At 39.4% G+C, this 18,015-nt stretch overlaps 2 protein-coding genes across 5 annotated transcripts; one reads left to right on the top strand and one right to left on the bottom strand.

Annotated features, from left to right (window-relative positions):
* Window positions 1-2,986: 2,986 nt before the first annotated feature.
* On the top strand, window positions 2,987-13,134 carry LOC103702451 (O-fucosyltransferase 13). Of its 3 annotated transcripts, none has more exons than XM_008784892.4 (6): window positions 2,987-3,352; window positions 3,427-3,518; window positions 3,739-3,809; window positions 3,921-4,009; window positions 4,094-4,315; window positions 12,239-13,134. In XM_008784892.4, the coding sequence occupies exons 1-6, from the start codon at window positions 3,225-3,227 to the stop codon at window positions 12,969-12,971; spliced, it is 1,335 nt and encodes a 444-aa protein (XP_008783114.2). In that variant the 5' UTR covers window positions 2,987-3,224; the 3' UTR covers window positions 12,972-13,134. The 3 variants fall into 3 exon arrangements, with proteins under 3 accessions (XP_008783114.2, XP_026658538.1, XP_038984321.1); XM_026802737.2 differs by having other exon boundaries at window positions 3,335-3,352; window positions 3,704-3,809; XM_039128393.1 differs by lacking the exon at window positions 2,987-3,352 and having other exon boundaries at window positions 3,445-3,518; window positions 3,707-3,809.
* A 1,985-nt stretch (window positions 13,135-15,119) lies between these two features.
* Window positions 15,120-17,299, bottom strand: LOC103702450 (probable rRNA-processing protein EBP2 homolog). 2 transcript variants are annotated; one of them, XM_008784890.4, is made up of 2 exons: window positions 17,102-17,299; window positions 15,120-16,247 (listed from the first exon to the last, which is right to left on the bottom strand). In XM_008784890.4, the coding sequence occupies exon 2, from the start codon at window positions 16,244-16,246 to the stop codon at window positions 15,365-15,367; it is 882 nt and encodes a 293-aa protein (XP_008783112.1). In that variant the 5' UTR covers window position 16,247; window positions 17,102-17,299; the 3' UTR covers window positions 15,120-15,364. The 2 variants fall into 2 exon arrangements, with proteins under 2 accessions (XP_008783112.1, XP_008783111.1); XM_008784889.4 differs by having other exon boundaries at window positions 15,120-16,252; window positions 17,102-17,296.
* Window positions 17,300-18,015: the final 716 nt, after the last annotated feature.

Raw genomic sequence — 18,015 nt, 5'->3', positions numbered from 1 at the left:
CCCAAGGCGCATTGAGTGCTTCGCAATGCCGTGTTTCGACCTCCCGAGAGTCGTCGCAAAGTCCAGAACCTACTCCGTCGAAATAACTCGCCACACTTGTGGACAATGAGCAGTTCAACATACTCACTTAACAGGTGTAAGCGCTAACCAGGACGTTCTAAGGCCTGCAGCAGACAATGACGCGACCGGAGCTAGTCCAACCAAAATTTGGCCAGCCCAGCCACCACTCTCAGTCACTAGCGCACGACATGCACCTGATCAGCCACCGCTCCTGAGGCCGGAACTTGAAGTGGTCACCCTAGAGTTGGCACACCCAATGGAGCAGTCCTGGTCGGATGGGAAATGGCATCCTCCAAGCCCCCTTTCTGGCGAGGACTCCCCTCCGACCCTGTCACCTCTTTGCCACATGGAGCCCCCATCCCAGCGGAATGCTGATCTCGATTAGAGAATCGAGAAAATAGGCGGTAAATTTAGGCCCTCAGGGGACAGGCTCTAAGGGTGAACAATGATCTCAACTTCTCCTCGGAACCCCCCCTTACCGGGCGGACTATGGAAGAATCGATTCCACCTTGGTTCAAGATACCCCAAGTAGAGCTGTACGACAGCACCTCGGATCCCATGGACCATCTTGAGAGCTCCAAGGCTCTCATGATGCTGCACGGAGCCACTAATGCCATGTTTTATAAGGCGTTCTCTGCAACCCTTCGAAAGGTGGCTTGATTCTGGTTCTCCAGGCTCTGCCCCGATTTTGTTCACTCCTTTGAGCAGCTCGTTCAGCTCTTCGCAGCCTACTTCGTCTCTAACCAAAGACGGCGCGGTGGCTCAGATGCGCTGCTCAACATCAAGCAGAAGAAGAAAGAGTCTCTTAAAGACTATATTAGCTGCTTCAATGCAGCGACCTTGAAGGCTTGCAACCTAGATCAGTCGGTTGCGATGTCAGTAATGAAGAGTGGCCTACGGCCGTTGCACTTCCTATTCTCCTTAGAGAAGCACTTTTCGACAAACTTTGCAAACAAAATTGGTGCAAGTGGACAAGTACGCTAATGCGGAGAAGGCCATGTTCTGCCACCATGAATCTGTTGGCAGAAAAACCATGAATCTGTATGCGGAGATGAGCTCGCGATGACCCAGGAGTCCTCCTCAGAGGTTAAAGAGGTACACCCCTCTCGCCATCCCGAGGATCCAGATCCTCATGGAGATTGAGGGTTGAGGCTACTTGCGCCCTCCGTTTCAGATGAAACATCTAGCGACCCAAAGAGATACTACTGCTTTCATCGAGACCACGACAACCACACCGAAAAGTATGTCTAGCTCAAGGATGAAATCGAGCTACTCATTCGGCACAACTGACCGGAGCAGTACGTGCGCCTTCGGCAGGATCGAGAAGTGCCCACCTTGGCCTCTAATTCACCACTCTTGGAGCCGATCGACAATCGTCCGACAATTGGAATGATCAACACGATTATTGGTGGTCCAGCCGCGGTCTCGAGCACCTCGGGTCACCGAGCTCCTCAAGAGATCGGGGCTATCCCAAAGAGACAACACATGTGAGACATCATCACCTTCTCAGACCTGATCTAGCCTGATGCTTTCTGAGTTGTGGTATCCACCTACCACTTACTCATGTGATTCCCCACAAGATATAGAGTGGGAGAAATCTGAGGTGTCCAGATGATAGCCCGCTAGTGCTACATAGCCACCCTCAAAGGAAAGAAGCCGTTAGAGACCCTACCGATCAAGAGGCTGGGACGAGTTGAAGGAACAGCGAGGTGAACAGGCCGAAAAGTTGGTGCAGGTCCTCTTGCAAGAAGATGAGCTCGACCGAACTGTCTAGGTCGGCTTCAGCTTTAGTGAAGAACATTAAGCCAAAGCGATCAACTTCCTCTACGTCAACGCAGATGTCTTCGCTTGGTCGGCCGCAGACATGCTAGGCATAAGCCTCGAGGTGATGGTTCACAAGCTCAATATGGACTCGACGCACCGACTTTTGCGATAGAAGAAAATGAACTTCACTGTGGAAAGGCACCAGATCATAAACCAGGAGGTTGACAAACTCTCGGAGGTTGGCTTTGTTCTTGAGGTAAGCTACCCTAACTGGCTAGCTAATGTTATACCTGTCAGAAAATTTAATAGAAAGTGGCAAGTCTGCATCGACTATACCGACCCGAATAAACCTTGCCCAAAATATAGCTTTCTGCTTCTGAGGATGGATCAACTTATAGATACCACCTCGGGGCACCAGTTTCTGATCTTCATGGATTCTTTCTTCAGGTACAACTAGATCCTAATGGCGCTCAAGGACGAGGAGAAGGTGGCCCTTTTTTACTGACAAAGGCCTCTACTGCTATAATGTAATGCCCTTCGGCTTAAAGAATGCGGGGGCAACTTACCAGCACCTTGTCAATAAGATGTTCAAGGTGTATGTGGACGACATGCTCATAAAAAGCTGAGCAATAGAGCAGCACATTGCCAACCCGGAAGAGACTTTTGCCACCCTTAGAAAGTACCCCATGAACTTATTTCGATGAAGTGCGCCTTTGGAGTCACCTAGGAGAAATTCTTTGGGCTCAATTTCTAGCAAATATGTTCCACATAGTATTTACTCTTTGCCATTAGCTAGATTGTTGAGATGCAACATAAACAGAATCTATCTAGACCGCAAGCCTATTTCATTGATGGTTCAACAATTCAACTACTCGATCTAGTTCAGATTTTAAAATCTTGCTTTTGGTTACCGAGACAATATACCCTAATATTTGAGTAATAACGTATCATTTTGAATGATCTTTGTATAACTATCTTTTATTATTCAAATAAGATTTATAAAATTATAAATAATTGATTTAGACCATTTTATTGGATGACAATGCTAGTGACGATAATAAGCATGCTAACACAATAAAAAAAAAACAATGGAACATGGCCTTTATTAACGATATGACGGTCAACCAAATTATTGCAAATTATTATCTGGACCGTAAGAGAAATTAGATGCTACATAATTTTTCGCTAGAAAGAGGAAAATTGTTCCACAACTGCTCAGGGATCTGACACGTTTATAAAAAAATCCCGGTCTTCGATGAGCTCCGGTCTCGTTCTGTCTATTTAACAAGAAACGAGCTCCAAATCGCGTTCCTTTTTGTAAGCTAAGAACAGATCGCGTTCCTCAATTCTTGATCGCACTAGAATCCTGTACGGCCTCCGGCGGTGGCGGTGCCGGTGCGATGTTCTCCAGCTTCTGGAAGAGTCCCATTAGATCCCTCTCTCGCGGCCTCCTCCTCCTCCTCCTCCTCCTCCTCGCGGCGGTCCTTTTATCCCCCTCCAACCCCTTCTCCACTTCCATCTCCTTCAAGTACGTATAGATCTCTTCTCTCTTCCCTCCCTTCCTGTGTCCGACCTTCTTCCTCTAATCTCCCTTGCAAACAGGTTCTTTTCGTGGGAGAAATCGGAAATCTGGAGCGCCCGCAGGGTCGTTGACTGGAGGCCTTGCGACTGGTGGAAAGCCGGAGCTTTAGCTGGTCGGTAGAAGCCCCTATTCGCCCTTTCTTTTTCTTGGTATTATGGTATCTCACGTCAACCTGGCGCGAGTTCTACCATCAGAGTTTGCAGGATCTTGGTCATTTGTTCGTGATCTTGTTGGAATCTGTTTGTGTTTGTCATTTTTTTTTTACTCCTGAATTTATCTTAACTGGCTTCATTGCAGAAGATTTCCATTGGTTTTTTGTTGAAATGCTGCAGCTCTGCTGGCGAGGAGCAACGGCTTCATCAGGGTGGATTGCTATGGCGGCCTCAACCAGATGAGACGCGATGTAAGTGAGGAAGGTCTTTGGTTCACTCTTTAGTTTTGGCTTTTTGTGCTTTATTTGGCTTTTCTTGTGCCTCATAATGAATAAAAATATGAACTTTTGTGGTAAGTATAGTTATGTGATGGCATCGGGATAGCTCGGCTTTTGAATGCCACTCTAGTTTTGCCGAAATTTGAGGTCGCTGCTTATTGGAATGAATCAAGGTATGGTAACAAGAGTACTGAAAAAAAAGTATATCCTTGAATCATGATTCATAGAAATTAGTGCTGATTGGAATTTTTTATCAGTGGCTTTGCAGATGTGTTTGATGTAGACTACTTTATTCAGCAAACAAGAAGTTACATAGAAGTCATTAGAGAGTTGCCGAAGGAAATTGCATCAAGAGAGCCATTTAAAGTTGACTGCAGCAAACGGAAAGGAAATTTTGACTATGTTGAAGCAGTCCTTCCTGCTCTGTTGGAACATCACTACATATCTATCACGCCAGCTATGAGCCAAAGAAGAGATAGGTATTGTTTCTGACCTGAATGTTCATTGTATCTGATGTGTGATTCCAAACACATGCTTCTTCCTGTTTAGTTTCTGATTGGTTTGGGTAATGTGTTACTCGTTTCATATATCTAACTAAGTTTGTATGGTTGGTGAAATAGTTTCAGCCTTCCTATGTGATTTTTGTTTCTTGTGTTATATGTACATATTGTACTTCTTCACTAATGTTAGGAATTTTGGAGAAGTTGGGTCTTGCTGCTTGGAGAGACAACTCTTTTTCTTCATGTAAAGGGTGTTGGTTTCTGTGATACACTAGAGAACACCTTTATGCAATTAGTGCTGACAATATGCTGAAAAAAAAGAATCATATGGAGTGCAGAAACAATCAAAGGTGACTGCATATTTTTTTAATGAAAATTGAGTGACTACTGATATAAAGCAAACGAAGTATAAAAGAAGCAAAAGGTCCAATGTCAAAGAATGTGAGACGAGAGACACCCAACAATATTAACAACTCATCTAGGAGGATCTGCCCCCTCAAGAAACAATCTGGAGCTTCTTCTACCTACTCAACCACACAAAGTTGAAGCCTAGATGGCAATTGATCTTCCAACAGTCTCTGAGATGGCCTTGCCCTTAAGCATGTGATTGTCCATCTTTGTTATACCTACTAGAAAACTATGGAGGGGAACAAGATCCATTCCCTCATGCTTTTCTTGTCCCACCCAACTACATCTTGTAGAATGGTTTCCTGATCCATTTAATGTCTACCAATATTATTCTCGTTTCGATCTGATTCCAAAGTTGTCGCTGCATAAGTAAGATATTTAGAATTACCTGTCCGAACTTTGTGTAACTAATGCAGTGCATCAGCTGCATGTACGTCCATGGTAAAGTTGTCTCAGTTTTACTAATTCATATGAGTTCATTGGTCCTATAACGAAGCCACCATCAACAAAAAAATAAAGACTTCAAAGAATTCCAACATTGACCTATTACAGCATCTTTCAACCTCTTAAATTAAGAATGTTGGTAATTATGGGGAACATTGAGCATAACTTCGTGTTTCTTATATATTGGGTATCGTGCTTTTGTGTTGAAAGGCCATTAATGTTGATAATTCTCTTATAGAGATATAGCTTTGTCTCAAGTCCAGAAAACCTATATCTGAAAAGCAATAGAGCCTTCCACCCGATTTCTTTACTATTTTATGGACATCAATTCTTATCTTGTTTTATTTTGTTTCCATTCCCTTGTCACTTTCTTCGCATAAGATACATATAAGAGAAATTGCTCCTTGGAATAATGTTTTCATCCCTATGACCATTTTCAAAGAGGCTTGAAATTCATGGATTTCAACATCCTAAAATTATGATCTTTCCTCCTTGCACCAGAAACCATGTACCATCAACCTGGCTAGAGGTCTGATTCCCTATCCTTTTGTGATATAGCTTGCGATTATCAATTAGGGGGCCTCGACTTAGATAAGTTATTTGTCTATACTTTAGTATTGTCTTTTCTCCAATATTCTAGTAGGATTACAGGCCTACCTTTTGCAATTTAAGTATCTTTAGCTAAATTATATCATTTTGGGGTTCATCAGGTAAAACTCATCTTCTGGATGTGTTACATATTCTAGCTGAAATGTTTTTGACTAAGTTCTTATGGCATGAAATTGCTTGGACAAGATTGAGACATAATGTCATTTCCTTCAACTATTGCCACGGTAAGTTTGGTTTAGTAGTTGAGATTTGTTTACTCAATAAAAGACTCAAATTAAGTCTAGATCTTTTACTATTCAACATATTTTGGATTGTTTATGTATGGAAAGGCTAAAGGCCATATCAAGATGTCGGAGATGATTTATGAAATTTTAAATTTATACCTCTTTTTGGGTAATAGTTAACTTTGTACCATTATCAATATTTTAGTTGTTATTTATCAATCTCTTTGGGAGGGCCTTCCTTGGGTCGTGAGGGGTTATAGAATAGGCCCTGGGCCTCAAAATTCTGGGCTCAAATCTATTTCAGGCTTGATTTGGGCAAGTTCAAGCTTGGCCTTGGGCAGTCCATGGTATATTGGTGCTTTAGAAATTGAGCCGTAGCACTTATTCTCCAAATCCCTTCCCTTCCCCTCTGCTCTCTTCTCTATCGGACACAAGTCACGGCACTATCGATGATGTGGTGGTGGCAAGAGTCAGAGGGAGGGCACAACAGTGGAGAAGAGCTGTGGAGAGGATGGTTTGACAATGGTAAGGGAGCATGCAATGGCGGTGGCAAGTGACAGAGGGAACACAGGGTGGAGAGCACATGTCTGAGTTTAGGGCCAAATTTGATGAGATCCAAGCTGGGGCTCTTCACAAATTACTTGGAGTTTAGCTTCTTATGAATTACGGCTAGGTTAGGGTTTTTGCTAGGTTGAGATGGGTTAGGGTTCTTCCTTATGGTTCTTTTATTTTTTTATTTTTATTTTTGCCTAATAGTGAGAAGGAGATCACGTATTTTTTCCCTAATGAGATGTTTATTTGGCTGTAGGCTAAGGTCTCAACCAAATCATCATGGGCCTTGGTAGGTCCTAGGCCTTACAATATTTTTTTTAAATGAGGCCTAGATGTGGGCTGGGCTTGCGTTCATTTTCTGTGAAGGCTTGAATTCTTGACAGGTTGGTGTAATCTCAGCCCATTGGCAGCCCAGGAAGAAAATAAACTGCTGTTGTTGTAGTGGCCTAAAGTACATTAGCTATGAACTTCCTTTAAGAAGAGATTTGGATACATGAGGTGAATTTGAAGCATTAGAAATAATGTTCCTTTGGTTTCTAATAGGTCAAATTGTTAAGGACAGTAAGGATGATTTGGATGGTTGATTAGAAATGTAGAATCGAGCATTAGCCTTTCCTTAACGTAAGTATTCACAACAGTAAAACATGGAGATGATGTCAATGGTTGCCTACCATGAGAAAATAGGTTGGGGTTTGCGTTTGTAGCATATAGTAAAGTGGTAAGGTTCTCCTAAATTGGATGAAGCGTGGAGAATGAAACTTAATGTGTCACTCTCACTATAATCCATTTATATAGAATGGTAAAAAGAGCCCTTCTATTAATCATAGATCATAAAGATCTGTACAAATATAAAACAATATTTTTTTCCCTTACCAACTTGGTCTTGTTGCATGTGGTAACAAACATGCATGGCCCATTTCTTGAGGTATGTGTCCAAATAGCCTAAAGTCTTAATAGTTAGCATTGATTACACAATTCATCACCATCCTTCTCACAAGAAGACAAACCTGATATGTTGATCAAATCCTCTTTCGCATCCGAAGAGAGCGGCGTAAGTGATTAAGCAGGCTAGAGGGGCCTAGTAGGGCTTCAAGCTACAATATCGCCGTTATGAGCGATATGTTTCAACCAGTTAACTATAAGCCCCTATGGATATGTACATGCAGTTCCTTCAGGAAGAGAGGATAACAAGAGAGGACCTTTGATTTATCTGCTTCTTCCTCTTCTTGGGGCTCTTTACTCTTTATATAAAAATATATAAATAGGGTTGTGTCTATCTATGTGAACCAACTTTCAATGCTAGATGAAAAGAATAAAGGTGCATTAGGAAGAATGAGTTCAAACAACTTTTTCATGTATCATTGTTCTCTTATTGAATAACAAGATGAGAATAGCATGTAGGCCTGGTCAATTTGAGCAATTGACAATGCTGCTACCATCCAAGCAAAGAAAGGAGCTTTCTCTCGATAGTGAACTGTGAAACTCCCAAGATGTGAAACTGAATTCCTCTTCATAGATAATGTAGGAGACATCTCACCTTTCCCTAGGGTATCTTAATTACCATTGTTTAGCTTTCATTTTGCCTTTGACTATCAAATTAAATGCGAACAAGCCATCCTCTCTTTGAAACAAGGGGCACTTTTACTTCTTTGCATGCTTCAAACAATTTTGTCTTTTCCATATTACCGATATCTCTAGAGTCAATAATTTTCAAGGAGGAACAACGTTAAGTATCCTTCCTAGGGAGTATGCTCGCAAGAATCAAAAAGGAATTGACAAGGGCCCGTGCAAGCGATGGAACATGTGGTTTAGTTAAAGCAAAGAACGTTACCGGTGCTTGGCATGCCATGAATCCTCTTGAAAGAGAGGGTTGTCTTTGGAAATTTGGACACAAGTGGTTGAATGGCTGTTGTCAGTTTGTGCCATAAGGTGTTGGATTTATCTTGCTATGACTGCAACCCTTGTGTTTAGTTGTGGCCGTTGCGTTTGGAACCCTGAGTAGATTAAATTATCTTTTTGCATGCATGTGTCGCCACATTCAGAATTTTTGAAGGCTGAAGCGTCGAATACTACGAAATGCGTGGACTTGGTGGATAACATGGTTACTGGCATTGCGCCAATTTTCATATTTACATTTTACGCGCAAAAACATTTTCTAGTTTGCAACTGTCACCTCTTCAGAGATTTTGGAGGTTGAAGTAACCATGCGGAATGCTTCAACAACTTTCCAATTGTACAAATACACAACATATAATTATACACACACAAAGAGAGTTATAGGATAAACCACTGTTAAGAAGATGTTTTCACATGCTACTGAATTCAAGATTGGGGGGGGGGGGGGGGGTTCTGACATGGAAATATGAACTTTCAAATATAAATTCTACAAACTTAAGAATGCTTATAAACTAAAAAATTTGTCTTTTCAGGACCTCTTGTTTATTTTTTAAATTGACCCAAGATCAATAGTAGAAATGACAATACAACATCGATGTGTTGATTTTGGGACAACTTGATGAATTAGCAAGCATCTTTAGAACATATGATTTTTCCTTGTGGGCATTTTTAGGCCTTGTAGGTCTTATCCAGTTTAGATTCCCATTGAACTTGGTAGTACATGTAAAATCCTTTTTCTTTTTGTCCCACCTTGTGTGCATTATGACTCTATATCCCCTCTCCTCTTAATAGGATTGGGGGATCCAATCCTGCCAGTTCAAAATCAAACATGGACGATTTAATTTAAAGACCCACATGGTTGATCATAACCTGCAAAAACTAAAATACTTAAACTAATAATCATGTGTTTTGAAGGTCATTGGCTCACGCATCATATGGCAAGCTTATAGACAATATAATGGCTTGATGCAATCTTTGATTTGGTTTATGGTTTAGAAGCACTCAAATTAATCAGATCAGCTGGGTGGATCCAAAGGTCATATGCATTTATGATCTATCTTGAGATAACAGTGGTATCGGCACTGTCGTTTTCTTGTCTACTTGATGCCTAGGTAAACAACTTTCCAAACACACGATTTCTAATTTCTAGGAATTTTTGCGTGTTTTACCTCATGATCAATATGGTGGATCCTCCATCAAAAACTTATGTTTTAGAAGATTGGAGACGGTACACAGGTGGTTAGGGGCTTCCTTGTGCCTAGGCAGTAAGTGGATGCCCACATGTTGAAATAGCCTGAAAATTATAAATTTGAAAATACTACTCAGGATGGATGTGAAAAAAATATTTATAATCCAAAAAAGTGAAGAACATCTCAATTAAGATGCAATAAATTAATGGGAAACACAACCTATTAGCATCTAGTGCCAAGTCATTCATAAATATCATCCTGCATACTTTTGAGCTTGATGTAAACCATAAAAGTGCACCCCTAGGTGACCACCATGGTAACTTTACAAGACATTGTTTAAAGTATTTTCTAGTAGGATGGAAGCCCCTACATGCACACCCACGGAGAGACAGACATAGAGAGAGATGATCAGAATTTTCTAAGCTTTTAGTCGCAGGCATTTTATTGTCAATTTATTAGACTTTGTTTTCAGTTTTGAGTCATTAATCTGTATTAGGAAGTCTATTGATGTAAAGTTGGGATCAAATATTTTAGTCTTAACCAAGGTTCGCCGTCTCGGTACTGGATCCCATATAAGTACTATCCTATTACGATATCAGAATACTTGGTACAGTACTTGGTTCGACATACCGAGTGTCGGTATGTCCTCCGTTCTGATAACAATATGATACGATCGGTATGCACTAGTGCTGACCTGTACGGCAAATCTTGATCTCAACATTAAAGTGCTGAATCAATACCTGGAGCTGCATTGTTTATGGGTACTGTTCATGCTACAGTATTGTGAACAGTAATTGTGGCTTATAAAGCGTATTTGAAAGTTGTTTAGGCTTTTAATTATGGGTTATAGTTAATTTCTGTTTTATTTGTATTTTAGAGAGTTCTAATTGGAGTAGGAATAACGCCTGACCAAGACTATTATATCGGAGGGATTGGCCAGTTGTTAACTGGTCTATTGGAGTTTTATGGAGGGTTCTTTTTGAGATTAAGTGTTGGCCGCAGTTCTTTTGCTTCTCCTCTTTTCCTCTATACTTCTTTTATTTCTCTCCTCACTTCTATTCTCTTCCACTCTATTTTTTCTCTCTTCTGTGCTAAAGCATTGCTATTAAATAGCAGATCCTTTTTTAATTTCAGATATAAGAACAGCTCTAAGACTATGCTAGCAGCAGCAAGAAGACATCAAATGGTGCACAGAGTTGAGATCAAAGTTCACACCTAAATTTAAACCCATGAGTGATCCCTAACATCCATGGCCTCCTGGTAAGAGGAGGGGGAGGGGGTTGTTGTGTAGGTTACTTAAGAGAGAGTGGCTTTGATGCTTCTAGGGCATAACTAAGTAGTGCACCCATATGAAAATTAAAACCCAAGTCATTGACACACGAATGTCTATTCTATGTCTGAAAATTGTCCATTTACTGATCACATTCATAGGAAGTAAGTCTCCAAAACAGTTGAGATTTTGTTTTAAGTATTTATGATTGCGTGGATGATGAATGGTGTGGATTATCTTTTATGGACATCCCAGCATACATTTTAAGTACACATCATACGTAAGTTGGTTAGGACAAGAATCCACTATGCTACTGCCATTGCCATATGATTTTGTTTTTACTTATTTCTAAATATTATAATTCTTCATGATATTTTTCCCAAAAATTTTGATCTCATGATCCATATGTGGCCTCTATAACTTCATTTTCTTTTTGCATTCAAGCTAAGGCTTTGTTATTGTTAGCTGTCTTCCTGTTATTGAGAGCCCATGTCCTGTGATGAATATTATCGTACTCTGCGACTGCAAAAGCATGCTAAAATTTATGTACCAAAGATTTGGAGTCAGGGAGTCCTAGTGGATATTTGTGGACCAAAGATAGAGCAAAAGTTGAGGAAAATTGTGGCATATGCTCAAGAAAGCCATTCAAAAAAGCTTACATAACAGATTGGTTGTTTAAATAAGCTTCAGATATATATGACTTGAGCAGTTGACTGGAAGGAGTGCAAATGAATTTCTATGATAACCCTGTTAATTAAGGGCCTGTTTGGTGGTGCTGTTGTTTTGTACTTTTGTTCCTCTATAGATAAGTGAAATACCACATGGAGATTGTTGTTGGAGATAACATTTGCATGAACTTCTGCCATTCTTCACTTTTATTTTCATTTTTTGAAAGTAATAAATAATTGCTGGCAATGGCTATAAAGTTTTTACAAACAATTTATAAAACAAAAGAGTGTCATCGTACATATTTGTTCAAAATAGTTCAGTTTTTGGGTTAGATTTTTGAAAACAAAAACAAAAAAGAAAAGTAATATCCAACAGGCATTAAATGATCAAATTTTCATCAAATGGTTTAGAATCTTCCAACATGAATTAGCTTATAAGTGCGGCATTTTACTAAGTAAAAGGACAAAAGTTTGATCACAATATATGTTTTCTGTTCATATTATACCAGATCTGCAGAAAACCTTCCTTTGCCTTTAAATAATCTCTTAATATATTGTTTTCATTGTTATATTATTCAATAGAAAGGACAAGAATGCCGGAAAGGAGTCAAATACTGTTTTCATTATGGTTTTCATTGCAGATATCCATTGTATGCTAGAGCTGCCCTTTGTCAAGGTTGTTACAATGCACTGCGCCTCAACAAGGCCTTGGAAGCTAAAGCTACTGAGCTTCTTGAAGCCATACCCAAACCCTTCCTATCCCTTCACCTAAGATTCGAACCAGACATGGTAGCCTATAGTCAGTGTGAATATCCTGGGCTTTCTTCCACATCTTTGAAAGCCATTGAAGCTGTTCGTGGGGATAGAAAACCATGGACCGGTGGAGCTGCTCGTGTGTGGAGGAACCGTGGGAAGTGCCCCCTAACACCAAAAGAGACTGCATTTATTCTCCAAGCTCTGCATATCCCAACAAACACTACCATCTATCTGGCAGCTGGGGATGGCATGATGGAAATTGAAGGCTTTACATCTGTTTATACTAATGTCTATACTAAATCTTCCCTTCTAAGCAGTAAAGATTTTGTTCAGATGCATGGCAACACAAAAGCTGCCCTGGATTACTATGTTTCAATAAACAGTGATGCTTACATTGCTACTTACTTTGGGAACATGGATAAGATGGTGTCAGCAATGAGAGCACTGAAGGGGCTCTTTAAAACTCTGGCTTTGAGCAGGAGGGATTATGCAAACTATACTGCACACGGGCTAAGGGGTGAAGAGTTGGCTACAGCTATGTGGAAGGCTCATAGAGAGGATTTTGTGATGGGTATGGGAACTGCTTTACCTGATTGTTTCTGTGAGCTTAGATTGTGATTTTTAATTTTTTGTAATACGCAAGAGTGCTACAACACGTTTCTTCTTTGATAATGTAGACTGCAAATACTTTTTTCAGCGAAGTAGATTGCAGATATCTATCATTTGTCCTAACAGAAAATGGTTAATAATCCTATATGACATTAATCTACTGTTTATAATAGGTTCCTTCTTACTAGATAAATGTTGCTGCTATGTCAGGTTATTATATATTCTTTCGCTGCTCATCCCTTTTGCCAATCCTTGTCTTTGTTGGTGATAATTAAAGTAATTGTCGAGGCATAATGTCTGTATAGACGTTCATGTTTGATGTTGGATTCCATGGTCTGCTCTCACCATTCTTCCACATCCAGCATATAAGAAACATAAGAAGCTTATAATCGAGTTGGAAAGACAAACTTAAGAATGGTTAGATCTCATTAAGTGGCACATAACAACCATATTTCTTAAGAATAAAAAGAAAAGCAAGGAAAAGAAATGTACCTCAGAATAATTTGCTCGAGTATAATAATTTTTTGGAAAGCAGAAGCATAGTTTAAAATAATGGCTGTCCTAACTTTATGGTGGCCATTGCAGTAGTTTAGGAAGCTTCCTGTAACATTAGGTATATAAGTAAAGGGAATTTAAAACTGTATGTAATGTGTCTTTTATTTGATATGAATAATATTGTTTGTGAAAATAAAATAAAATATTTAAATTCAAATCTCCATTCCAAATTAGAAAATTGACTTTATAATTTGATGACAGCTACTTAGACAAATAAAGTCCTTTATTTTTCCATTATCATCCATTGGTTCGGTGTTCTTGCCCGTTATTTCCTGTTATAATGGCAATGACAGCTACTTAGACAAATAACAGTTTAATAGAGTAACGGAGGAGGTTCATTATTTGGGTTAACAGCAGCATCAAAAGCTTGACCATTACCAAACTAGCTCACCGAGTTTAGAAATGATCCAAGAACTCAATCTCAGTGGCAGCTTGGATGGTGTCAGTCTAAACTGGCATAATAAAAAGTTTCCCATCAATTACAACATTTTCTTTTTTAATGGCACGTGAATTATGTCTTAAGTTTTCCTATTGCTTCTTTCTAAGCCAGTTTGTAGATTGTTAGAGCAGCAAGAAAGAACCGATTGACTACTAACTTCTCATATTTACAACGTACTCAAAAAACTGGATTTCAGTTTCACCATTTTGTCGCAAAAGGAAATTATAATACCACAGAAGAAAGAGTTCCATTAGTTTTGAGGCAAAATAATGATCAATTGTAACAATACTTCATGACTTGAAGCTAGAAGATGCTGAAAAGCGCTTAATCTGTTTGCTTGTTCTGAAAAATCATATGAGTGGCTAATGTAATGAGAACTTGCTCATCTTTGATAACATCAACAATGCACTCAGCTTTGGCAACACTTAAAGTTCTTCCCTTAATGGTCTGAGGAAAAGCCTCCATCATATTTTTTTTTAAAAAAAATTTGGTTACAAAAAGACCTATAGGCCACTCGTTCAGCATCAACTAGATAATTCAATCATATCCTCTCTAGGAAGATGGATCAAATACAGCCATATCTTGCCCAAACAAGTACACATGGATTCATTGGTCCTTGCACTTTGGATGGCCAGGCAGCTGGTCTGATGGATGCATCAATCATCTGGTCCCCCAACAGAATGATATCTTGGATCTCTATTTTGGTAGCTCTCAAACTATACCCACAAAAGAACAATATAATATAGTCTATGTGCTGTGCTCTCAGGTCCCAATATTCTGACTGAAGGTGTAATCTGTGCTTTATCAGTGTGCAAATCAGACATCTGAGTAGCATCAGCAGGCAGAGATATATTTACAAATGTTCACACAAAAAAATCTGAAGACCTAGATAATTAAAGCAATAAAAATTTAATTTGAACAAGCGCAGGCAACAAGACCAAAAAATGAAATGTAAAAGAATAAAATAAACATAAAAAATCAGTAGAATGCATTGACACTTCAAAATAGAAAATTGCAAGCTGGAGAAAAGAAAGCAATCGAGTTGAAAGAGGTACTTCACAGCCCTTAGAGCTCTTACGGAGTATGGTACTCTGCTGCAATAACTATCACACTAGTGCAGGCAAAATTCCTGAAGTAAAAAAAGACACAGAAAACTAAAACAGTTATCAATAAATGTTTGTATCTCATATTAACCGGACCCTTCATGCTAGTTTAAGATCTAGAATGCTTCATGCGTTAATAATGCGCAGCCCCCAGATACTGAGTGCTTTTAAGTTCGAGTACAAGCTGATAAAAGCAAGACAAATTTAAAAAGTAGATATCACCAATACAGTGGCTCTCAGGTTTCCAGACACACATATCCTGTTTCGATTTTAATTGCAAAATTAAGCACGATCCTCTTTCTGCATCACCCTTTCCTTTTCTTATTTTTGAACATATCACCCTTGTTGAAGCCTCTGAAGTCATTTGTTGTCTCAGCAGTATTCTGTTTTTTCATGCCTTTCCTACCGCCATGACCAAACTTGGAATCTCTAGAGTCCCTTTTCTTCCTACCCTTTTCATTGCCTCTTTTTCTTGCAAACCCTCCAGACCTATCACCAGGAGCCACCCCAGGCCTCTTTTTCTTTGTCCTCTCAAAGTCCATTTCAGCATCAAAAGCCAAATCCATTTCATCATCCTTTCCTCTAGCAAACCCACTTTGCTGCCTCTGTTTCCTCCATTTTTTAACTGACTCAATCTCCTCTTTCTTGCGCTTGGCCCTCTCCTTTGTCTTCTGGGCCTGGACCTCTTTTGCTATCTTTTTGGACTCCCGTGCCTTCTTCCTCTCCTCAGCCTCCTCAATCTTCTTCTTCTCTACTAATAGCTTGCCTTTGACCTTTAACATGTGACCATCTGACTTCACCATCTCAGCATAGTAATCTGGAGGCCTAAGAAAAGGGATCCCCATAGACTGTAATTTCTCAAAAGCTTGGCGGGTTCCATCCAATGCCTGGGTGTAAAATGCTAGCTCACGTGCCAGGTCGTCATTCACATCGATTTCATTCTCCGGATCATGATCAACAGTTAGTTTGTGAATCCATTCAACGTTTTCCGGCCAGGATATATCATTAAGCTTCTCAAGAAGGCCTTCCTTGTTGTACACAGCATTCTTTGCAGGTTCAGCTAATGCCACTTCTTCAGGTTCAGATTCAGACTCTGATTCTGATTCTTCATCATCAACATCTTCCACATCATCATCCATCATTGTTTCACCATTAAGCAAAAGTTCTGCTCCTTTGAGTGCAACCATTCTATACTGAGCAAAAACAAAACAATAAAAAAGACCAGATTAATAAATGCTTGCAATTGCTTCAAAGAACACATCCAACTACTCGAGAAATTCACATTGCTCGAAGTAGAAGAATATAAAAATGAACGAAGAAGATATTACCTATCCAAAAATATCAATAACAAAAGATTCATGTGAGAATATGAATGTAAAGCACAAACTGCAGTACAAGCAGATTGAAGGCCTACATATTACCTATCCAAGAGTATACAAAAGAACCAAGAATATATTACCTATCCAACCATGATATTCACATCAGTAAGCTGCTCCCAGAACCAGGGAACTAATGCGCACATTCAAGAATATGAAGAGAAGCAAAATTACAAAACAAGTAATAAAACAAAATATTTGAGCTTAAATGTACACAACCAAGAAAGGGGAGTGACTAAAGCCATTAGCTTTGCAAGGACGACGACAACAGAATTCCCAGAACTAGTAGCAGTACATCTTGCAAAAGTAAAGGCTCAACCAAACAGCGCATAACATATGCTACTTCACTGCTAATTGAATTAACAAAAGCAACATCACATGCTGATAATTAGTTTTTCTTAAACAGCAAATAATACATGAAATTAAGCAGCATAACTTGAGAAACCAGAAATTCCTAGAATTTGGAACATCAAACAAACAAACATATCGATGCAAGAGCCACTTGAAGATATTAAAATGATTCTGGATGTCAAAAGGCTGCATCTGAGCCATAAAAAGTCGTGATTGGTAATTATACACTAAAATCGTAATCTTGCTTTAACGCAACGAAATCGGTAATATGGCATTCGAGATTAGATGTCTGTTTGTGTGTGTCCGTGCGCGCACCTTGAGCGGCGGCCAGGAGAGTCGACGGGGCCGAGGTGGAGGCCGACGGCGAACGGGCGGCGATCGTCGGCTTAGAGGGCAACGAGGCCGTGCTGGGGGCGAGCACGTCCGGCGGGATGGCGGCGGCCGGGGCCGCGGTGAGGGTTGAGAGAAGGGTGCAGAGAAGAGGGAAGGGGTAAAACGTGGGATGGGCTAGCTAGGGTTTAATAGAGCCATACTCTACGGGGACGTTTGGATGGACGGTCGAGATCTTATCAATTAAAGTTGTTATTAGTATTTTAATTAAAAACTTTCTCTATTTCAATTTATACCAGCAAGTCGAGCATGTGCAATTAATGTTTAAGAAAAAATAGTAAAGATACTCGTGGAAACGCACGTATTGGAAGAAAAATTATAATTAAAAATTTAATATTCTTGACTTTTTTCTGGTGGGAATATTCTTGACTTAGTTACAAAAAAATTTCCAAATAATAAAATCATAAATCTTAGCAACAAAAATATTTATAAGATTTAAGAATAGGAATGATGAAAGAATAAGAATGGATTTTTTTTCCTTTCAATGCATTTCATATCTGTCTTTATTAATCAGTGGTCAAGCTTGTGGACTATTGTTTGCTTTTGTGAATTAAACAAGTCACTTCTAGCCAATTTCTTGTTCAAATCTTATAGGTAACATTTTAAATAAGTGCAAGATGATGGTAGCCAAGGCGAATGACATGGTGATCAAATGGAGGGATTAGAAGAAATAAATTATAAAATAGTTAGAGTTAATATGAATAGTTTTAGAACATAAAATTAAAATAGTTATAAAATATAGAATTATAGAAACGAAACATATAAAATTAAATTTTTGATGAAAATTTAACAAACTAATAAAATTATAGAGAAAACAAGAAGGAATAATCTATATCATC

The sequence above is a fragment of the Phoenix dactylifera genome, chromosome 7, assembly GCF_009389715.1.
Source record: "Phoenix dactylifera cultivar Barhee BC4 chromosome 7, palm_55x_up_171113_PBpolish2nd_filt_p, whole genome shotgun sequence".
Classification (NCBI taxonomy): Eukaryota; Viridiplantae; Streptophyta; class Magnoliopsida; order Arecales; family Arecaceae; genus Phoenix; species Phoenix dactylifera.
Note: the sequence above shows the minus strand (reverse complement) of the source record. Positions and strands in the feature narration are given on the sequence as shown.

Excerpts from the sequence above, each read along its gene's own strand:
- LOC103702451 (XM_008784892.4), top strand. The coding sequence starts at position 3,225 with ATGTTCTCCAGCTTCTGGAAGAGTCCCATTAGATCCCTCTCTCGCGGC. Across the intron at positions 3,353-3,426 it reads TCCACTTCCATCTCCTTCAA|GTTCTTTTCGTGGGAGAAAT; the intron begins GTACGTATAGAT and ends CCTTGCAAACAG. Across the intron at positions 4,316-12,238 it reads ATGAGCCAAAGAAGAGATAG|ATATCCATTGTATGCTAGAG; the intron begins GTATTGTTTCTG and ends TTTTCATTGCAG.
- LOC103702450 (XM_008784890.4), bottom strand. The coding sequence starts at position 16,246 with ATGGTTGCACTCAAAGGAGCAGAACTTTTGCTTAATGGTGAAACAATG.